This window comes from Chanos chanos, chromosome 9 (genome assembly GCF_902362185.1).
Source record: "Chanos chanos chromosome 9, fChaCha1.1, whole genome shotgun sequence".
Lineage (NCBI taxonomy): Eukaryota > Metazoa > Chordata > Actinopteri > Gonorynchiformes > Chanidae > Chanos > Chanos chanos.
The window spans coordinates 10,580,996-10,595,956 of NC_044503.1; the positions used below are offsets into that span (position 1 = coordinate 10,580,996).

General features: G+C 42.7%; 1 protein-coding gene across 1 annotated transcript; it reads left to right on the forward strand.

Moving 5' to 3' along the window:
• Window positions 1–50: 50 nt before the first annotated feature.
• Window positions 51–11,844, forward strand: tafa5l (TAFA chemokine like family member 5, like). Its single transcript, XM_030785168.1, has 4 exons — window positions 51–147; window positions 7,862–8,011; window positions 11,381–11,508; window positions 11,782–11,844. Exons 1-4 carry the CDS (start codon window positions 51–53, stop codon window positions 11,842–11,844), a joined length of 438 nt encoding a protein of 145 aa, XP_030641028.1.
• The last annotated feature ends 3,117 nt before the right edge of the window (window positions 11,845–14,961 follow it).

A 14,961-nucleotide genomic window follows, 5' to 3' on the forward strand; every position in this document is an offset into this window, starting at 1 on the left:
ACTGAAGTGGGCGCTTGGAATATATTTGCTTTTTTCAGGACGGGGGAAGGATGCAGTCTGGGATGCGGACGCTCTGTGCTGGTGGAGGAGCGTCACTCTGCTGTCTGCTCTTGTTGTGGGTGATATACTCCCACCTCCTCAAAGAAGGCGAGTATCTTACCCTCGCTACATCACGACATTACTTTTACCATTCGTAGCTGCATGCACCTGTAGTTTTCTTCTTCCAAATTAATCACATCCACACACACAAAAATATATTACTGTGTTTATCAGAAATGACCTGTCGTATGAATGCCAAATCGCACAGTGAGCCCTTTAGTTAATGCTTTATATCATGCGTATTTACGAGACAATGTCATCATGTATCACCTTCTTCCTCTTACATAATAGTTAGACGTGATTTCACTAAACATCTCACCTACTGTCTTGCTGTCAAGTAACTTTCAGTACGGTTAAGAGTCACATTGGTGCGTTGTCAAATTTCCTGAGGGACTTACGGTCGTATTGATATGGAAATTGCGAGCAAACTATGAAGGGCAAGATTCATAACAGCTTGGAGCGTGCCCCTTACACATGCAAGATTTGTGTGTTAGTGTGACGCTAAAAATTCCCCAACGGCTCAAAAAAATCTCTATAATCTCACTGTAAACAATGTTCATAGGGGATTAACCTCTCCAGGTGTGCATATGTGTGTGTGTGTGTGTCTGTCTGTTTGTGTTTCTGTGTGTGTGTGTGTGTGTGTGTGTGTGTGTGTGTGTGTGTGTGTGTGTGGGAGATACTGAAATACTCCAAGGGAAATGGCTGGGTTTAAATCCAGTGTAAAGAGAGGGCTGTAAATTGAGAAGTTGATTGGCCAAATTCTTAGATAATGCCATCAGGGGTGTGTGAGGGCACGGAGCACCCTGAGCCTTGACCTCAACAGATGGCTGTCAGTCAAAGGCATGAAGAACCGTGAGGAAGGAGATTTGATGAAAATCTGATGTCATTATGTAGTACTTTAACAACCATGTCACACATTGTGGTCTGTCCACTGCAGTTTCCTCCAGACTGTGGTGGCACATTAAAGCAAAACACATGCAAGTTAAAGTCTGGAATGAGCACTCGCTGGAAGTTATGTGGCCTTTAAAGGGTCAAAGGATTTAGCTTGGTGGCTTTGGGAATAATGCAAAGAAAAGGACATATAAACAAATGCAGACAACAAAAACAGAAAGCAGCAAATAAAGGATCTGGCCGAAGCACCAATGAATTCCCAAATGATTTTAAATATGCAGCAGAACAAAGATTTCACGTATGTTTATGAATTCATTTTATAATGATTTACACAATGTCCTTTGACTCTTTAGAGAAAAACAGCATCACCTATGACTGAAGAATACATTATTTCAAAGGATACATATGTAGCTGGGACAACCTTGTTCTTGTGTTCTTGAGTTTGTTTAAAGACTATATGAAGGTCAGCTAATAGATATGGGATGTGTTGATTTGATTAGGGTTTTTTGGGGGGTTTTTTGTCTTTATATTTGTGTCCTTTACTTTAAGTCTTATCTAGTGATGCTCAATAGGACAAGCAAAGATACGATCTGTTAATTGCTGTCTTCCGTAAAATATTGATCATTAATAATAAGATACCGCTCAAATCCCTCCCTGGCTTAAATCTAATTAGACAGAATGAAAAGATTAGATGATCTGATATGTCTGTAATGTGTGCTGTTTTCTGATGATTAAATAATGCTCTTTGGCTCTCCGAAAAGATAAAGCAATCCAAATGGGAGGGTAAAAGACGTCATAGCAGTCTTTGCAAGCAATAACCAAAAGGGCATTATCACCAAATTGGTTGTCAGGCAGAGTGATTGGCTCAGTTTCATATTATTGTGCGGTTGCAGCATATCGCATTTCCCTCATCACTCTGACGAGAGCAATGAGCCTCTTGGGTTTCTGAATACCAAAATATACCGATCGAGAGATTTGACCTTTGACCCCCCCACCCCACACACACACACCAAAAAAAAAAAAGAAAGGAAAAAGAAAACGCCATTAAGGCAAGTGACCCCAGTCTTGACCTCTGCATGGCCTCAGTTCACTGCTTTGGAAAGGGGGGGGGGGGGGGGGTAAATAACTCATCAGGGTTATCTGTTATGAGTGCTTTGCTTAAGTGTGTCATGGAGGCTTATGAAAAATGCACGTAATGATCTTCTCATCATTGTGTGGCAAGGCAGTTTGCTTTTGCTGCTGCTACTGATGGTGATGATGATGATGATGATGATGGTGATGATAGGGACATGAATTTGTTGAGTGTTCGTATTGCTTTTTATCCTCCAGATTTAATTATGGCATCCTTCCAGGCCAAAACTGTCAACCCGCATCTCAACCCTACCATTGTGATCACATCACAGATCATCCAGTGAAATCCTTTCATTAATGATCTACTGTGTAATGAGCGGTGACAATTTATAAGATTTACGCGATTCACGTCCCTTGTCAAATTTTACTCTTCCAGCGTGTGCATGTGCGTGTGCATTCCCATCCTTAAAAGCTCAAAAAGGATTAGTCATTTGTGAGATGTTGTGAAAACATTTTTTTTTTCTTTCTTTCTGATACGCCTTGTACTCCATGACATGCCTACATTCAAACTCATGGCCATGGAAATGCAATTGGGAAGCATGATTATGAAATGCGAATGAGCCTGTTCCCAAATTTGCAAATGAAGAGAGTACTGCGTGTTGTTGTCACACTTACAGTAACTGTCTGACAACAATGATGTCTTCTAGGGATTTGTATGACTCAGTGAGTCATCTGACTCAAGGGTTACACCGTATGACAACGTCAGGGGTTACTGATCTCACATTGAGGTCTCCTGTGTCTTATATGTGATCTTATATGTACGTAGCTGGGCTATTCTTCTTATCTGTTAGGGTTCTTTTGTTTGACTGTCATGTCATGAGCAATGAGTCAGGGGCCTTGGAGAAACTGTAGACATCCGTCATTTGGTTGGCATGTTCAAATGTTTGGTGACATGTACATGTGTATATGAGAAAGAGAGACAGACAAAGTGAGAAAGTGAAAGCACTAAAAAAAAAAAAAAAAAAAAAAAGATGAAATGTGTGTTTTGAGCTATGCTAAGCCACCGTTCAGTGCTCCCTTGCAGGTCCCGTATACACCCCCCGTGCCCCCCCCCCAACCCTCCTCTGGGGGGGCTTAGTAACAAAGAAGCATGTTGGACCGGGCGGTCGTGAATCGTGCGCTGACAGCTCTCCCACAAAGCCGTACCATCCGTCACGGCAACGACAGGAAATCAAAGTGCAGTTGCCTGTCCGTGCGAGCCACTGGGCCTCCGTCCACACAGATGGATGGCCTGTCATCACTCTCAACGCTGCCAGTTTATTCAACAATAAATTTGGAAATGTCAGACCTCCCTCCGCGTCTGCTTCTATACCACAACCCCGGCATCAACACCTCTCGCCTTTAATCAAATACACCCTTAGCGTTTTGAGTACGCGCGCGCGTGTGTGTGTGTGTGTGTGTGTGTTATGATACAAAAGGAGGAAATGGAGGGAGAAAACGAAAGAGTTAAGGAGGGAGGGCAGAGATTCGTTGTGCATAGTGTTTGTCTTTGTGGCTGGTAATGGAATACTGCTAAATATTAATGAAACGCTATGTCAGAATCTATATTCTGCTAGCGCGTGGAAGGTGCAGCTTATTGTTAAAATGAGAATCAGCCGGAAGAAGATGTCATTTTATGACAGCGTGGTTTGCAGTTTTTTCCCCTCTATACCAAAGTGTGCTCACACAGCAAGCGCGATTGTAATGATGACCTTGGTCATAAATTCTACAGAAAGCACCGCTTGTGTTTCAATAGATAATGAAGCTGTAAAAGTGCAGGGACGTGTATGGAAAAACCGAGGTTTTTAAAGCAAAATCAATTGTACCGTGCAAAACCTCACATTTCACAACCCCCCCCCCCCCCCCCCCCCCGAATATGAATTTGATTCACGTCAGCTGTTTGCCTGCTTCATTTTCCATCACGTTGCCCGAGTCATTGTTTTGTGCATTTTCTCAATCATACATCAGGACTTACAGTGGCAGTTTAATACAGCTGAATGACCGAACGAATGGATCTTCTTAAAAGTGTCTTAATGGTCGCTTTGCTAAGACTTTGACAGTTTTTTGTGCGGTGTGTCCTTTTTGTTTCGTTGTCCTCTCTGTAAACACCTTGTCGTTGTTTCGTTTGTATTCTGTTCATTGCATCATGTTTTGCTCCATCTCTCCATTATTAATATATGCCATCAACTTTGTGGAACTCTTTCACACTCTCTCCTGATCTATTGATCCATCCATTGAATCACTGCACGCTGGCAGTGTATCATATAGTCGAATTTGTGTTGGATTTAATTTTGGGGGTTTTTTTTATTTACTTGAAAGTGGTAAAGTGATGTCTCAGTATAACTGAATGCTCTCTCATTATGTGGGGTGTACAGTCGCCTAGAAAAACGAGCTAACAAGTTGAGCCAAGGCGACTTGCCAAAAGACTTTTCCGTTTCCAGGGCTGTCCATGTCCCGGGTGTCTTGACTGGATCTGCCCCCGAGAGCGCAAAAACAATGCCTATGACCGAACCGCTTGGAGCATCACTGAGAGCGAGTAGTCTTTGCAAGATACTTCAGTAGCGCTGTAACATCTTCTCCCGCCATGAGACATTAGCGCATCTAGTGAAACAACCTACCCCCTGCCTGCCTGCGCTGAGGAGTCGGACTGAGCTTGGGGTCTCAAACAGGGTTTGAGTGTATAAAGGGAAACTGCGTTATCTTGCACGCTGTGTTCTAGAGCCGTGTGATCCTCTGAGCCTCGGCGCATGTAGATCTCAATCATGTGAAACGGAGATAAGACCCAACGCCCCCACTGCTATCAAGTGGCAGCTAGCACCTGTCATATCAATTCGCTCGATGCCCCGTGATGGAGCTGCTGTCATATCCGTAGGCCCATTAACATTCGGTCTCCCACGCCCACCTCTCCCTCTCCCTCCTCCTCCTCCTCCTTCCTCCCCATCTACCCCCACATCTACCCCCCCCCCCCCACCCACCCAAGCCTTATCACACACAACCCATTCAACTGTTTGCTGATGAAACAAGGGGAGGGGCACAAATATCTGATGCCACAGCTGTCCAGGAACACACGTCTGCCTGCACGGAGAGAGGGGAGAGGAGAGGAGAGGAGAGGAGAGGAGGGGAGGGGTGTACAAATAGAGGGAGGAGCGCAAAAAAAAAAAAAAAAGAAAAAAGAAACAAACACAGAAAAACAGAGACACGGCGGTAAAATTGACAGGGCTTAATGCCCTTATCTAAATGCAGTGCAGGGCTGAGGATTAATAAGCGGAGCATTATGAAGTGTGGGTGGGTGGGGGGGGGGGGCTTTTTTGGAAAGAGGGAGAAGTGGAGGAGATGACCTTGAGGGCTTTTGCGAGCTCTCACTGTTGTAGTCTTTACATAATAATGTCTGCTGGGGGTTAGGCAGACACTATTCGACAAGATGCCCCCATCGCAATCCAGGGTTAAAGCAATTTTACTGGGCTGCTGACAAAAGCCTAAAGTTTTGTGTTGTTTTTTTTTCACAGATAGATTTGTACATGAATGGTGTTATCACTATATGACAGTTTGATGCTTATTTTCTTCCAGATTCAATGAATAATTGCATTTTAAATGATTTTATCCATTGATCGAAGTAATTATTTCCTGTGCCCTCACACACACACACACACGCACACACACACACACACACTCTTCCTGTTGCATATTCTTACTGGTTTCATTAATTGATTTTGGCTTGGGAAACTTCAGAGCGTCTCTTGTCCTTAACGCTCCGGCCAGGCTGTCTGGAAAGGTCTGTGTACTCTGAGGTATCCTGTGAAATTCAATTGTCTTCTCCTCAGGAGCTGACCTTAACCTTTCGTCTGAAGGCAGTAATCAGTCAAGACGTCTTGGGGAAGACATGCAGTCCTTTAGGGAGAGTGGAGAGAGAGAGAGAGATAGAGAGAGATGGCGTGTTCGTCTTAATCAGCAGTGTCTGTGGAGACTGTTGACCAAGCAGCAGCGGTCATCATCGCATCGCTGCCGTAGCATTTAAACGGGGTCAACGAGAAAGCCACTGGCGGGAAAAAAAAAATTGATGAATAGGAAATTCGCTGTGCAATCACCGACTGCTTATGTCTGAAATGAGGAGTGAAGCATGCAGTACAGCACATGAATAGAGAAAATGATTTTTTTTTGGTGGGGTTGGGGTGGGGAGGGGGGGAGGGGTGACTGACTTTCTACTCAACTCTTCTATCTCCTTTCATCACGCTGCTTTGATTAAAGCTATCCAAATAGACCGCAAGCCTTTGTGGGACAATGCTCATGTATTTCTGGCTTTTTTCTTTCCCTCTCTTTTTTGAAAAAAGGGATCTGATTGGATGCTCAGTCAGCCTGATTGTGAGTGAATTATTGTAACCTTGAGGAGCGTGTCCTTTTAGCAGTATTGGAAAGTGGGAGTTGCCGGTGATTCATTGATATTTCTCTGCTCTATTACCGATATAAAGATCCCTTCTCGATCACACCTCTGTTAGCCCTTCAACAGTATCAGAAAAAAGAAATTAGGGCAATAAATCACATTTATTACCATTTTAAATGAGCTCTATGGCTGACCTGTAAAGATACAGCATGATTCAGCGCTTTTATCACCATGTAGAAGAAAGAGAAAGATAGGTCTCTCTCTCTCTCTCTCTCTCTCTCTCTCTCTTTCTCCCTCTCTTCCTCATCTTTGTCTGTCTCTCTCTCTCTGTCTCTGTCTGTCCCTGTCTCTCTGTCTCTGTCTCTCTGTGTCTCTCTTTGTCTTTGTCTCTCTCTCTTTCTCTCTCTCTCTCTCTCTCTCTCTCTGTCTTTGTCTCTCTCTCTGTTTCTGTTTCTGTTTCTGCTTCTGTTTCTGTCTCTCTCTCTCTCTCCCTCTCTCTCTCTCTCTCTCTCTCTCTCTCTCTCCCTGTCTCTGTCTCTGTCTCTGTTTCTGTTTCTGTTTCTCTCTCTCTCTCTCTCTCTCTCTCTGTCTTTGTCTCTATCTCTGTGGGTGGAGGAGAGCATGAAGTTCTAGGGTCGTGATGGTCAGTGTTAAATAAAGAGTAGTGGGTGACTACAGACTTGTCACAGTTTATAGGAGGGTTAGATCAAAATGAATACTTTCTGAGGTAAAAAAAACCCCACCTACAATCCTTTTAAGATTTAAATCGTCCGTTTTTTTGTTGTGCGGATCATACCCTTCACCAACAGTGTGAAAAGCCCCCGCTGTGTCTTGAACGTGTCATTTTCTTTAAGTTCAAATTCAGTTATTAATTTCTAGGAGAAGATGATATCTTTTATGTGAACTAACAAAACATTCAGAAATCATCATAATATAGAAATTATTGTAATTATTATAACTGTAAACAAATCAGTTCATAAATAAATCTTATATGAATACCTTAATATGAAATGCTATTGTGTGAGATTGAGTTGGAGAGTACTTATGGATTTGTTTAGTTTCTCCGTTTTAGGCCAAGTTGAGTTTGTCACTCGCCTTGTTTTTAAGCGGTTAATGAGGGGCTATATCTGCCTAGTGACAAGTTTACTATAAAATATTTCATCAGTGTATCATATTTAATGCAAAATGCAATGTGTGTGTGTGTGTGTGTGTGTGTCTTTGTGATTGTGCATATATATACACACATGTATGTGTGTTTACATGTGTGTATGCTTGTATGCTTGTATGTTTGTGTGTGTGTGTGTGTGTGTGTGTGTGTGTGTGTGTGTGTGTGTGTGTGTGCGTGTGTGCGTGCCTGTGTGTGATTACGTGTTCCCTCCGCAGGCCAGTTGGCTGTGGGTACATGTGAAATAGTGATGTTGAACAGAGATAGCAGCCAGCCCAGACGCACCATCGCCAGACAGACTGCACGCTGTGCCTGTCGGAGAGGTCAGATCGCTGGGACCACCCGGGCACGACCTGCATGCGTGGATGGTAAGAGAGAAAATGCATCCCTCACATCTCGCATACACCCTATTTACAGCACACAACACTTTCCACCCTGTTATCTTTCCTCATTGCTTTTCCGTTTTGTTCGGTGATAAGACCTGACAAATTGATTTATGTTACTCATGTCCCGTTATTATTTGCTCCGTTCCGTTCCATTCTGTGGCATGTTGCTTTGCTCTGTGGGAATTATCCACATTATGTTGTATTTACGGCTTTATTCCTGGCTTCGAAGGGACGGAGTCTAGACTATAGACCGTCTAGACTTTCATTGACTGGTCAAATCAATGTTTATTTGTTTGTTTGTCGGTTTGTTTGTTTGTCTGGTTGCTTGTTTGTTTGTTTGTTTGTTTGTTTGTTTCTTTGCTTGTCTTTGCAATTACGTTGTGCTGCTGCGTCCTCCGAACGTTGAGACAATAGGAGCTTTTCATAACAGTAAGACAAAAAGAAATTAACGAAGGGAGTCATATAATTACAGTGGTGGGAAATTGATTTTCATTGCTTTTCCCCGCTGCCTTCATGGTTCATTAGTGGGAGGTCCATTATAGCCGGACCTGTTGCTCATAACCCCCACTAACAAGTGCTTGAGAATGAAGGCAGGAAACACAAACATTAGATGGAAAGAGGTGAGAGCCTATAAAACTTGTAAACACAGCTGTCAATCAATTGATCAGCATGTGGAAATGTGTGCTTGCCTCCTCACTTTTTAACAAAATATCACAGCATTTGTCTTCTCTTAATGCAATGATAAATGCCGCTGCCGCTGGGCATTCCACTGTTCTATTCATTTAATCTGGAAAACACTGCTAGTTATTTCTCTCTTTCTCTCTCTCTCTCTCTCTCTCTCTCTCTCTCTCTCTCGCTCTCTCTCTCTTACACTCACACTTCGTCAAGCTATCTCTATCTGTGTCTCTCTCTATTTCTATCCCTATCTTTCTCTCTCTCTCTCTCTCTCTCTCTCTCTCTCTTGCTGTCAAGCTATCTCTGTCTCTGTCTCTGTCTCTACCTCTCTCTCCATTTCTTTTTCTCTTTCTCTTTCTCTCTGTCTACCCTGCCCTCATCCCAAGGTGAAGGCAGTTTGGCCAGATGGTGCCAAGGGACAGATGGCGGTGGGTCTGTGTGTGACCACAGCCAGGGGAGGTGCCTGGGATGACCGGGGCTGACACCCCGCAGTCAGAGTTCACACTGAGGGTGGGCAGGAGAGCCGGCCCAGGTGCTGCCTGCCTCATACCAAACAGCAGTCAGAGGAGCAGGACATACTTCAGATATTTCTAAAGCTCAAAAACAAAATGATTTTTCTCTGCATCAGGGAATCAGGGTTAAGCGAGCTGGTCAGCGCATCGAAACAGCCTTAAGTCATGTCAGCGGGATCGCCGTCTGACATTTCTCTTCTTTTGTAACAACGTATCGATCCAATGCTTTATGTTTCAGGTTCGCTTTTTTTTTTTTTTTTTTTTTTTTTACGCCCGCCCCCTATACAGTAACTCTAAAATAGTCACAATTCATCTTCACTCTATTTGCAAAGAACGAATGATCACCTCATTTCAACCAGTGTTACAAAGCTCCCTAGGAGGTGACTTGGTTTCTTGCTTATTCTATTGCAATGCAAGTGCAAGAGCATCATCAGTCTTTGGATGAAATAAATAGGCTACAAAAATATCTTCTTCTCCAAGACGTCTGGTGTAAACTAGGCATCTTTGCTCCCTGTGTGGCCTAGATATAATATTTTAATGTTCTATTTACCAAGAGCTCACAGTAGGGCTTGCGTTTTTACACGGGTGAGATATTTTGAGTGTTGTACAATTATTTACCAGCTTTTTAGAATAATGTGTACTTAAGATTGAAATAAATATTTTTTCTTAATATGTGGAACAGAGGCCTGAATCCGTTTTTCCTTTGAAAGACACGTTTTGTCGTTCTGCTTATCTTCAACATTACTGGACTAAAAATGCTTCGACCACGGAAAATTCTGCTTACGCATAGAACGAAATACAACACGGCGGATAAGATGGCATCTATACGAACTGACGAAGGGAAAATGACATGACTGTGCGACCTTTTTTCTTTTTTTTTTTTGTTTTGATTGCAATGCGAAAATTGCATATGGTCTGCTGTGGATGGGTACACTTCAAACGTACAAGGCTGGTCCCGTCTGCTCTGAGGGCAGATGACTCAGAGAGAGTGAAAATGTTCAAAAGAGTACCTTGCGCATCAAGAGAACTCATCAGCTAACTCACTTGAATAACACGTGCCTTCTGCATTTGGGTTGACTAATGGTACATAGAGTCACCGTCCAGGTAACGTCATGAACCCTAGGTGACTTTATGAACTTTTTCGTATAGTTATTTTAGACATTGTTTCCGTATTGTGGGGTTTTTTTCCAAGGCAGAGTTGTATTTAAGCTTTTGAATATTCCCCCAGGGGAAAAGCATGTTTACTTGATGGAAAAGCCAGATGGGGACAGAAAACTGAAACATTCAGAGGCTCTGTGGTCAAAGCTTTGTACGGAAAAAAAAAAGATGGAAATCTTGGAATATCAACTTGTTACCATATCTTTGCGTACAGGCTTTTTAGAAGTGGGCAGGCAAGATTCATAATGTACGCTCTGAAAACTTCCGTCGGTTTTCGTGACGTTTTCTTCATCGCAAACATCAGTCTGAACTGGTAGTGAACTAGCTGTGAACCAGCTGGAACTCTGCGTTTCTCAAGGTTGATACTTGAGACGTCAAGCAAACGTCGTGAACGCAGACCTTGATTCATAGAGTATAGACTGCTTTGATGAAGCTGTTTTGTGGAACAAGGTCTTCATTTTTGAGACGAGGGAAAAAATGAGAGGTGTGATCGGTGGATTTGGGAGATCTGACCTAGACAGACTTATCACGCTCGACGGACCGTGGCAACATGGCCGGCATTAATTATGAGCCGCGGAAAAAATGTCTCTTTAAATTACAAGATCAAAGATAGTCAAGTGTCTCCTTCCATCCCATCTGCACGGTCCTCTGTCTGTCAGACCTCAGACAGACATGGATGAGTCTTTCCAAAGTCTTTCCAAGTACACGTTTTTGAGAGTTAGATTTTGCGACGGTATTTGTTATGCGTAGGATGTTTCCTGTGCTTGTACTCAGACCCTATAGTGATTGACTGTGTTTTATATACAGCACACATATGCTTGTAATGTCATTTTGACAAAGTCAAGAGCCAGGAAAGAGAGCACGTGACTTGGTTCTATATATATACACACTTATTTATATATATATTCTAAGTGTCACTCTGGATGTGTGCGTGTGTGTGTGTGTGTGTGTGTGTGTACGTGTCCGTGTGTGTTTGTGCACGCATGCGTGTCTGTGTTTTCCTCAGCACGAATAGTGAAGAGCAGACAGTGGTGTGAGATGACGCCGTGTTCTGAGGGAGAGGTGTGCGGTCTCCTTTTCAACCGCTCCGGCTGGACCTGCACCAAGGGGGGCGGTCGGATAAAGACGGTCACGGTAAGAACGTATTCTGGTCGCACGTTCTGGACATAGAGCTTGAACTGTGCCCCAGTCACACTGAAACTATACTCTGACCATTCTCTAACCATACTGCCATACTCACAACACACTCTGCCCATCCTCCAACCATACTCTGGCCCTACACTATTTCTCCTCCTGATTTGTGCTATTGGAAAAGCAATAGAATGACCTTCCCATCAAACTGCTTGACAACACATTGCAACACAGTCACTTATTACTCACGTCTGATTTTGCCGGCCTGTGCTGCAGTCTGTTAGCGGGGTGTTTGCTGAGTTTGTAGGAGAGATTAACTCTGCTGACCACATGTTTTGACAGCGGTTGTTTGGATCGCTTTGTTTTTGATTTGCTATGCACAAAATGATTAGGAGGAATGTGCTGAATTAAGACCTGGTCCTCAAAAACACAAAACCTTTTGCCTAGTCATTCCTACTGAGTGTTCTGTGTCATCTCTTTTTTTTCCCCTCAAATGCCGGACATTCGGGAAATAGCCTTGATAATTTTATGCCCTGACGATTTCACATGTATTAAAACCTTACGGTGGACTTAGTTCTGAAGTAGTCATTCAGCAGTTGTTGTTTTTTTTTCAAACAGCCACCTCTCTGTGTGTGTGTGTGTGTGTATGTGTGTGTGTGTGTATGTATATATACATGTGCAGGTGTGCATATGTGTGTGTGCATGTGTGTGTGTGTACATACATGTGCATGTATGCATATGTGTGTGTGTGTGTTTATATATGTATGTGTGTGTGTGTGTGTTTCTGGGGGCTGACTCCACAGTGCGCAGGTGCTCCAGCCATCCCAGAGGCAGTGTGTCTGATCTGTTTGAGCCAGCAGCCTCTCGTCTAGGAGCCTGTGGCAGCTGCTGGAGATTTCATGCTCATGTTTCCAGTGCTGCGTAATGTGCACTGACAGCGCAGAGGAGTAGCTGTGGACCATGTGGACTGTTTGTTCACAGCTGAAAATGCTGATGAAAAGCTACAGCCTCCTTGATCTGGCCGTCAATAAGAGATTAATGCTGATCTTGTGTTTCATAATCATCCCATATCTTTAGTCTGTCGTGTAGGAGTTTGTTACAGAAACTAGCTAAGAAGGCATATATTTAGAGTTGCTAGGTTGCTATCTGATAGATGTCTTGGTTTGGAGTGAATATGTAAGCGTTACTGCCAGATCGACGCCTTAGCTATGTCTGGATGTGGAAGAGAATTCCTTACTTGGTAGAGGCAGATGCGTGTGAATACATTTCGTACTTTTGGAAAGTATTCACCCCCTTGAATTTGTTGTGTTGCCACCAAATGTGTTCAGAGGATTTTGTTTTTTCTCCTTGTTTCACACCCCATACTTAAGAAACTGAATATGCAAATGGATCTTTATACTGCATACAAAAAAAGGAAAGAAATACGAAAATATCTTATTTACTTTGGTGTCGGCCCGCCAGAGTCAGTATTTTGCAGAGGAACCAATGCCTTCAGACTCCTGAGCTATGTCTGTTGTCAGTGTTGAATTTGGGAGATTGTGGTTGAGTTTTGCTAGGGAATTTTCACCTCCTATAATAAGTTGGAAGGATTGCCTCGCTGATTAGCAATCATCCTGTCTGGGAACAGATTCTCAATAGGATTGGAGGCTGAATATTTGGCTTGTATATCGTCGCTCTGAATCCGCTGCAGGGATGCTCGGGCAGTATGCTTGGGACCTTGGGGTTGTCGTCACGTTGGAAGATAAATGTTTGGCCGAGACACGAGACTTGTGCACTTTAAAGCTGGTTCTCCAGAAGGATTGGCCTGTATTTGGCCTCTTTTATTATCCCCTCTGCTTTTACAAATGTCCCAGTCCCTGCTGTATAAATACCATCCCAGTAGCAGGATGCTGTCACTACCATTCTGTATGTTAGCAGTGTTGATTGACAGTTGATAAGCAGTGTTTCTGTTTGAGCCAAACATAGCACTCTACACTCAGGCCAAGAAGTTTTTGTTTTTGGAGTTTTTGCCTCTCACACACACACACACACACACACACACACACACACAGAATGTGGATTGTCACATGATTTCAGAAAACTCTGTGTGTGTGTGTGTGTATGTGTGTGTGAATTTTTTTTTTTTTTGGGGTGATAAATCCCAGTCACACAGTTACATGGCTTTTTCTCAGGAACAACATCTCTCCAGCCAGTCTCCCTTACAAGTTGGTTTTTTGAGGAGACATAGCTCTCCCATCTCAACCGTCAAACTCTGTAATCCTGTCAGGGTGGTCACTGGGTCTCTCCAATAAGTTCCTTTTAGCCTGATTGCTCGGTGCGGGCAGAAGGGCCGATTCAAAGAAGAGTCAAGGAGTCATTCCATATTCTTTCTTTCGGTCTCTCGATGCTAAGTTCTCTGTGTTACTGGAAACTTTGAACTTCTCAGAATACAATGTCTTTTTTTTTTTTTTTTTTTTTTTTTACTTCTCAAGATCTGTGCTCCCCGCTGACAGAGTTTTGCTGACGGCTCCTTCACAGTTGAGTTTCTTCTCTGACATTAACAGTCAAATGAAGGGCCTCGTATAGACAGCTCCGGGTTTTTTTCTTTTTTCTGAAATCATGTCAGTCAGTTCAATTAACCACAGGTGGAGTGCATTCCTCTTTGATGCGATGCAATTTTACCACACACCTGAGCTCATTTTGAAGTGCCACAACAAATGAGACAAATGCTTATTAACACCAGACATTTTGACGTTTATATTTTAAAATTCAAATGTAATAACATTTTCAGATTTTTTTTTCTCTCCAATTTTACCGTCTGGACCAATCTACTTGGATAAATAGCATAAAAAATGACATGGAAATGTATTTGTATTTGATTCAATGGCACAAAAAAAAACCAGGGCTGAGTTCTGTCACAAGTCAGTCTAGTACTACTGCTTTTAAGTGAAATAAGAATGAAAGAGTATCCATGTACGGGAGTTACTGTCAGATAGAAACTATCACTGAGTGTCAGTATGTTAGGGCTTGTTAGCGACTGATAGAATCTTTAGTTGATTGTGGACATGTGAGAATGTTATTGGCAGATAGGAATCTCTGGCTGAGTGTTTGGTTATATTAAGAGTATTATTAACAGACAGAAGCTTTAGCTGAGTGTGTATGTGTTAAGAATGTTATTGGCAGATAGAAACTTTGACTATGAACATGTGAGAATGTTATTGGCAGATAGAAACTTTGACTATGGACATGTGAGAATTTTATTGGCAGATAGAAACTTTGACTATGGATATGTGAGAATGTTATTGCCAGATAGAAACTTTGACTATTGATATGTGAGGATGTTACTGTCAGATAGAAGCCGTAGATCACTGAGTGTATGCTAAAGATATTTTTGGCAGGTAGAAACCCTGTCTGAGTATAGAAATGTAAAGATATTTTTGGCAGGTAGAAACCTCGTCTGAGTTTAGTTATGTAAAG

Coding starts and splice junctions, on each gene's coding strand:
- tafa5l (XM_030785168.1), top strand. CDS start 51: ATGCAGTCTGGGATGCGGACGCTCTGTGCTGGTGGAGGAGCGTCACTC. Junction 148..7,861: donor CTCCCACCTCCTCAAAGAAG/GCGAGTATCTTA, acceptor TTCCCTCCGCAG/GCCAGTTGGCTGTGGGTACA. Junction 8,012..11,380: donor ACGACCTGCATGCGTGGATG/GTAAGAGAGAAA, acceptor TGTTTTCCTCAG/CACGAATAGTGAAGAGCAGA.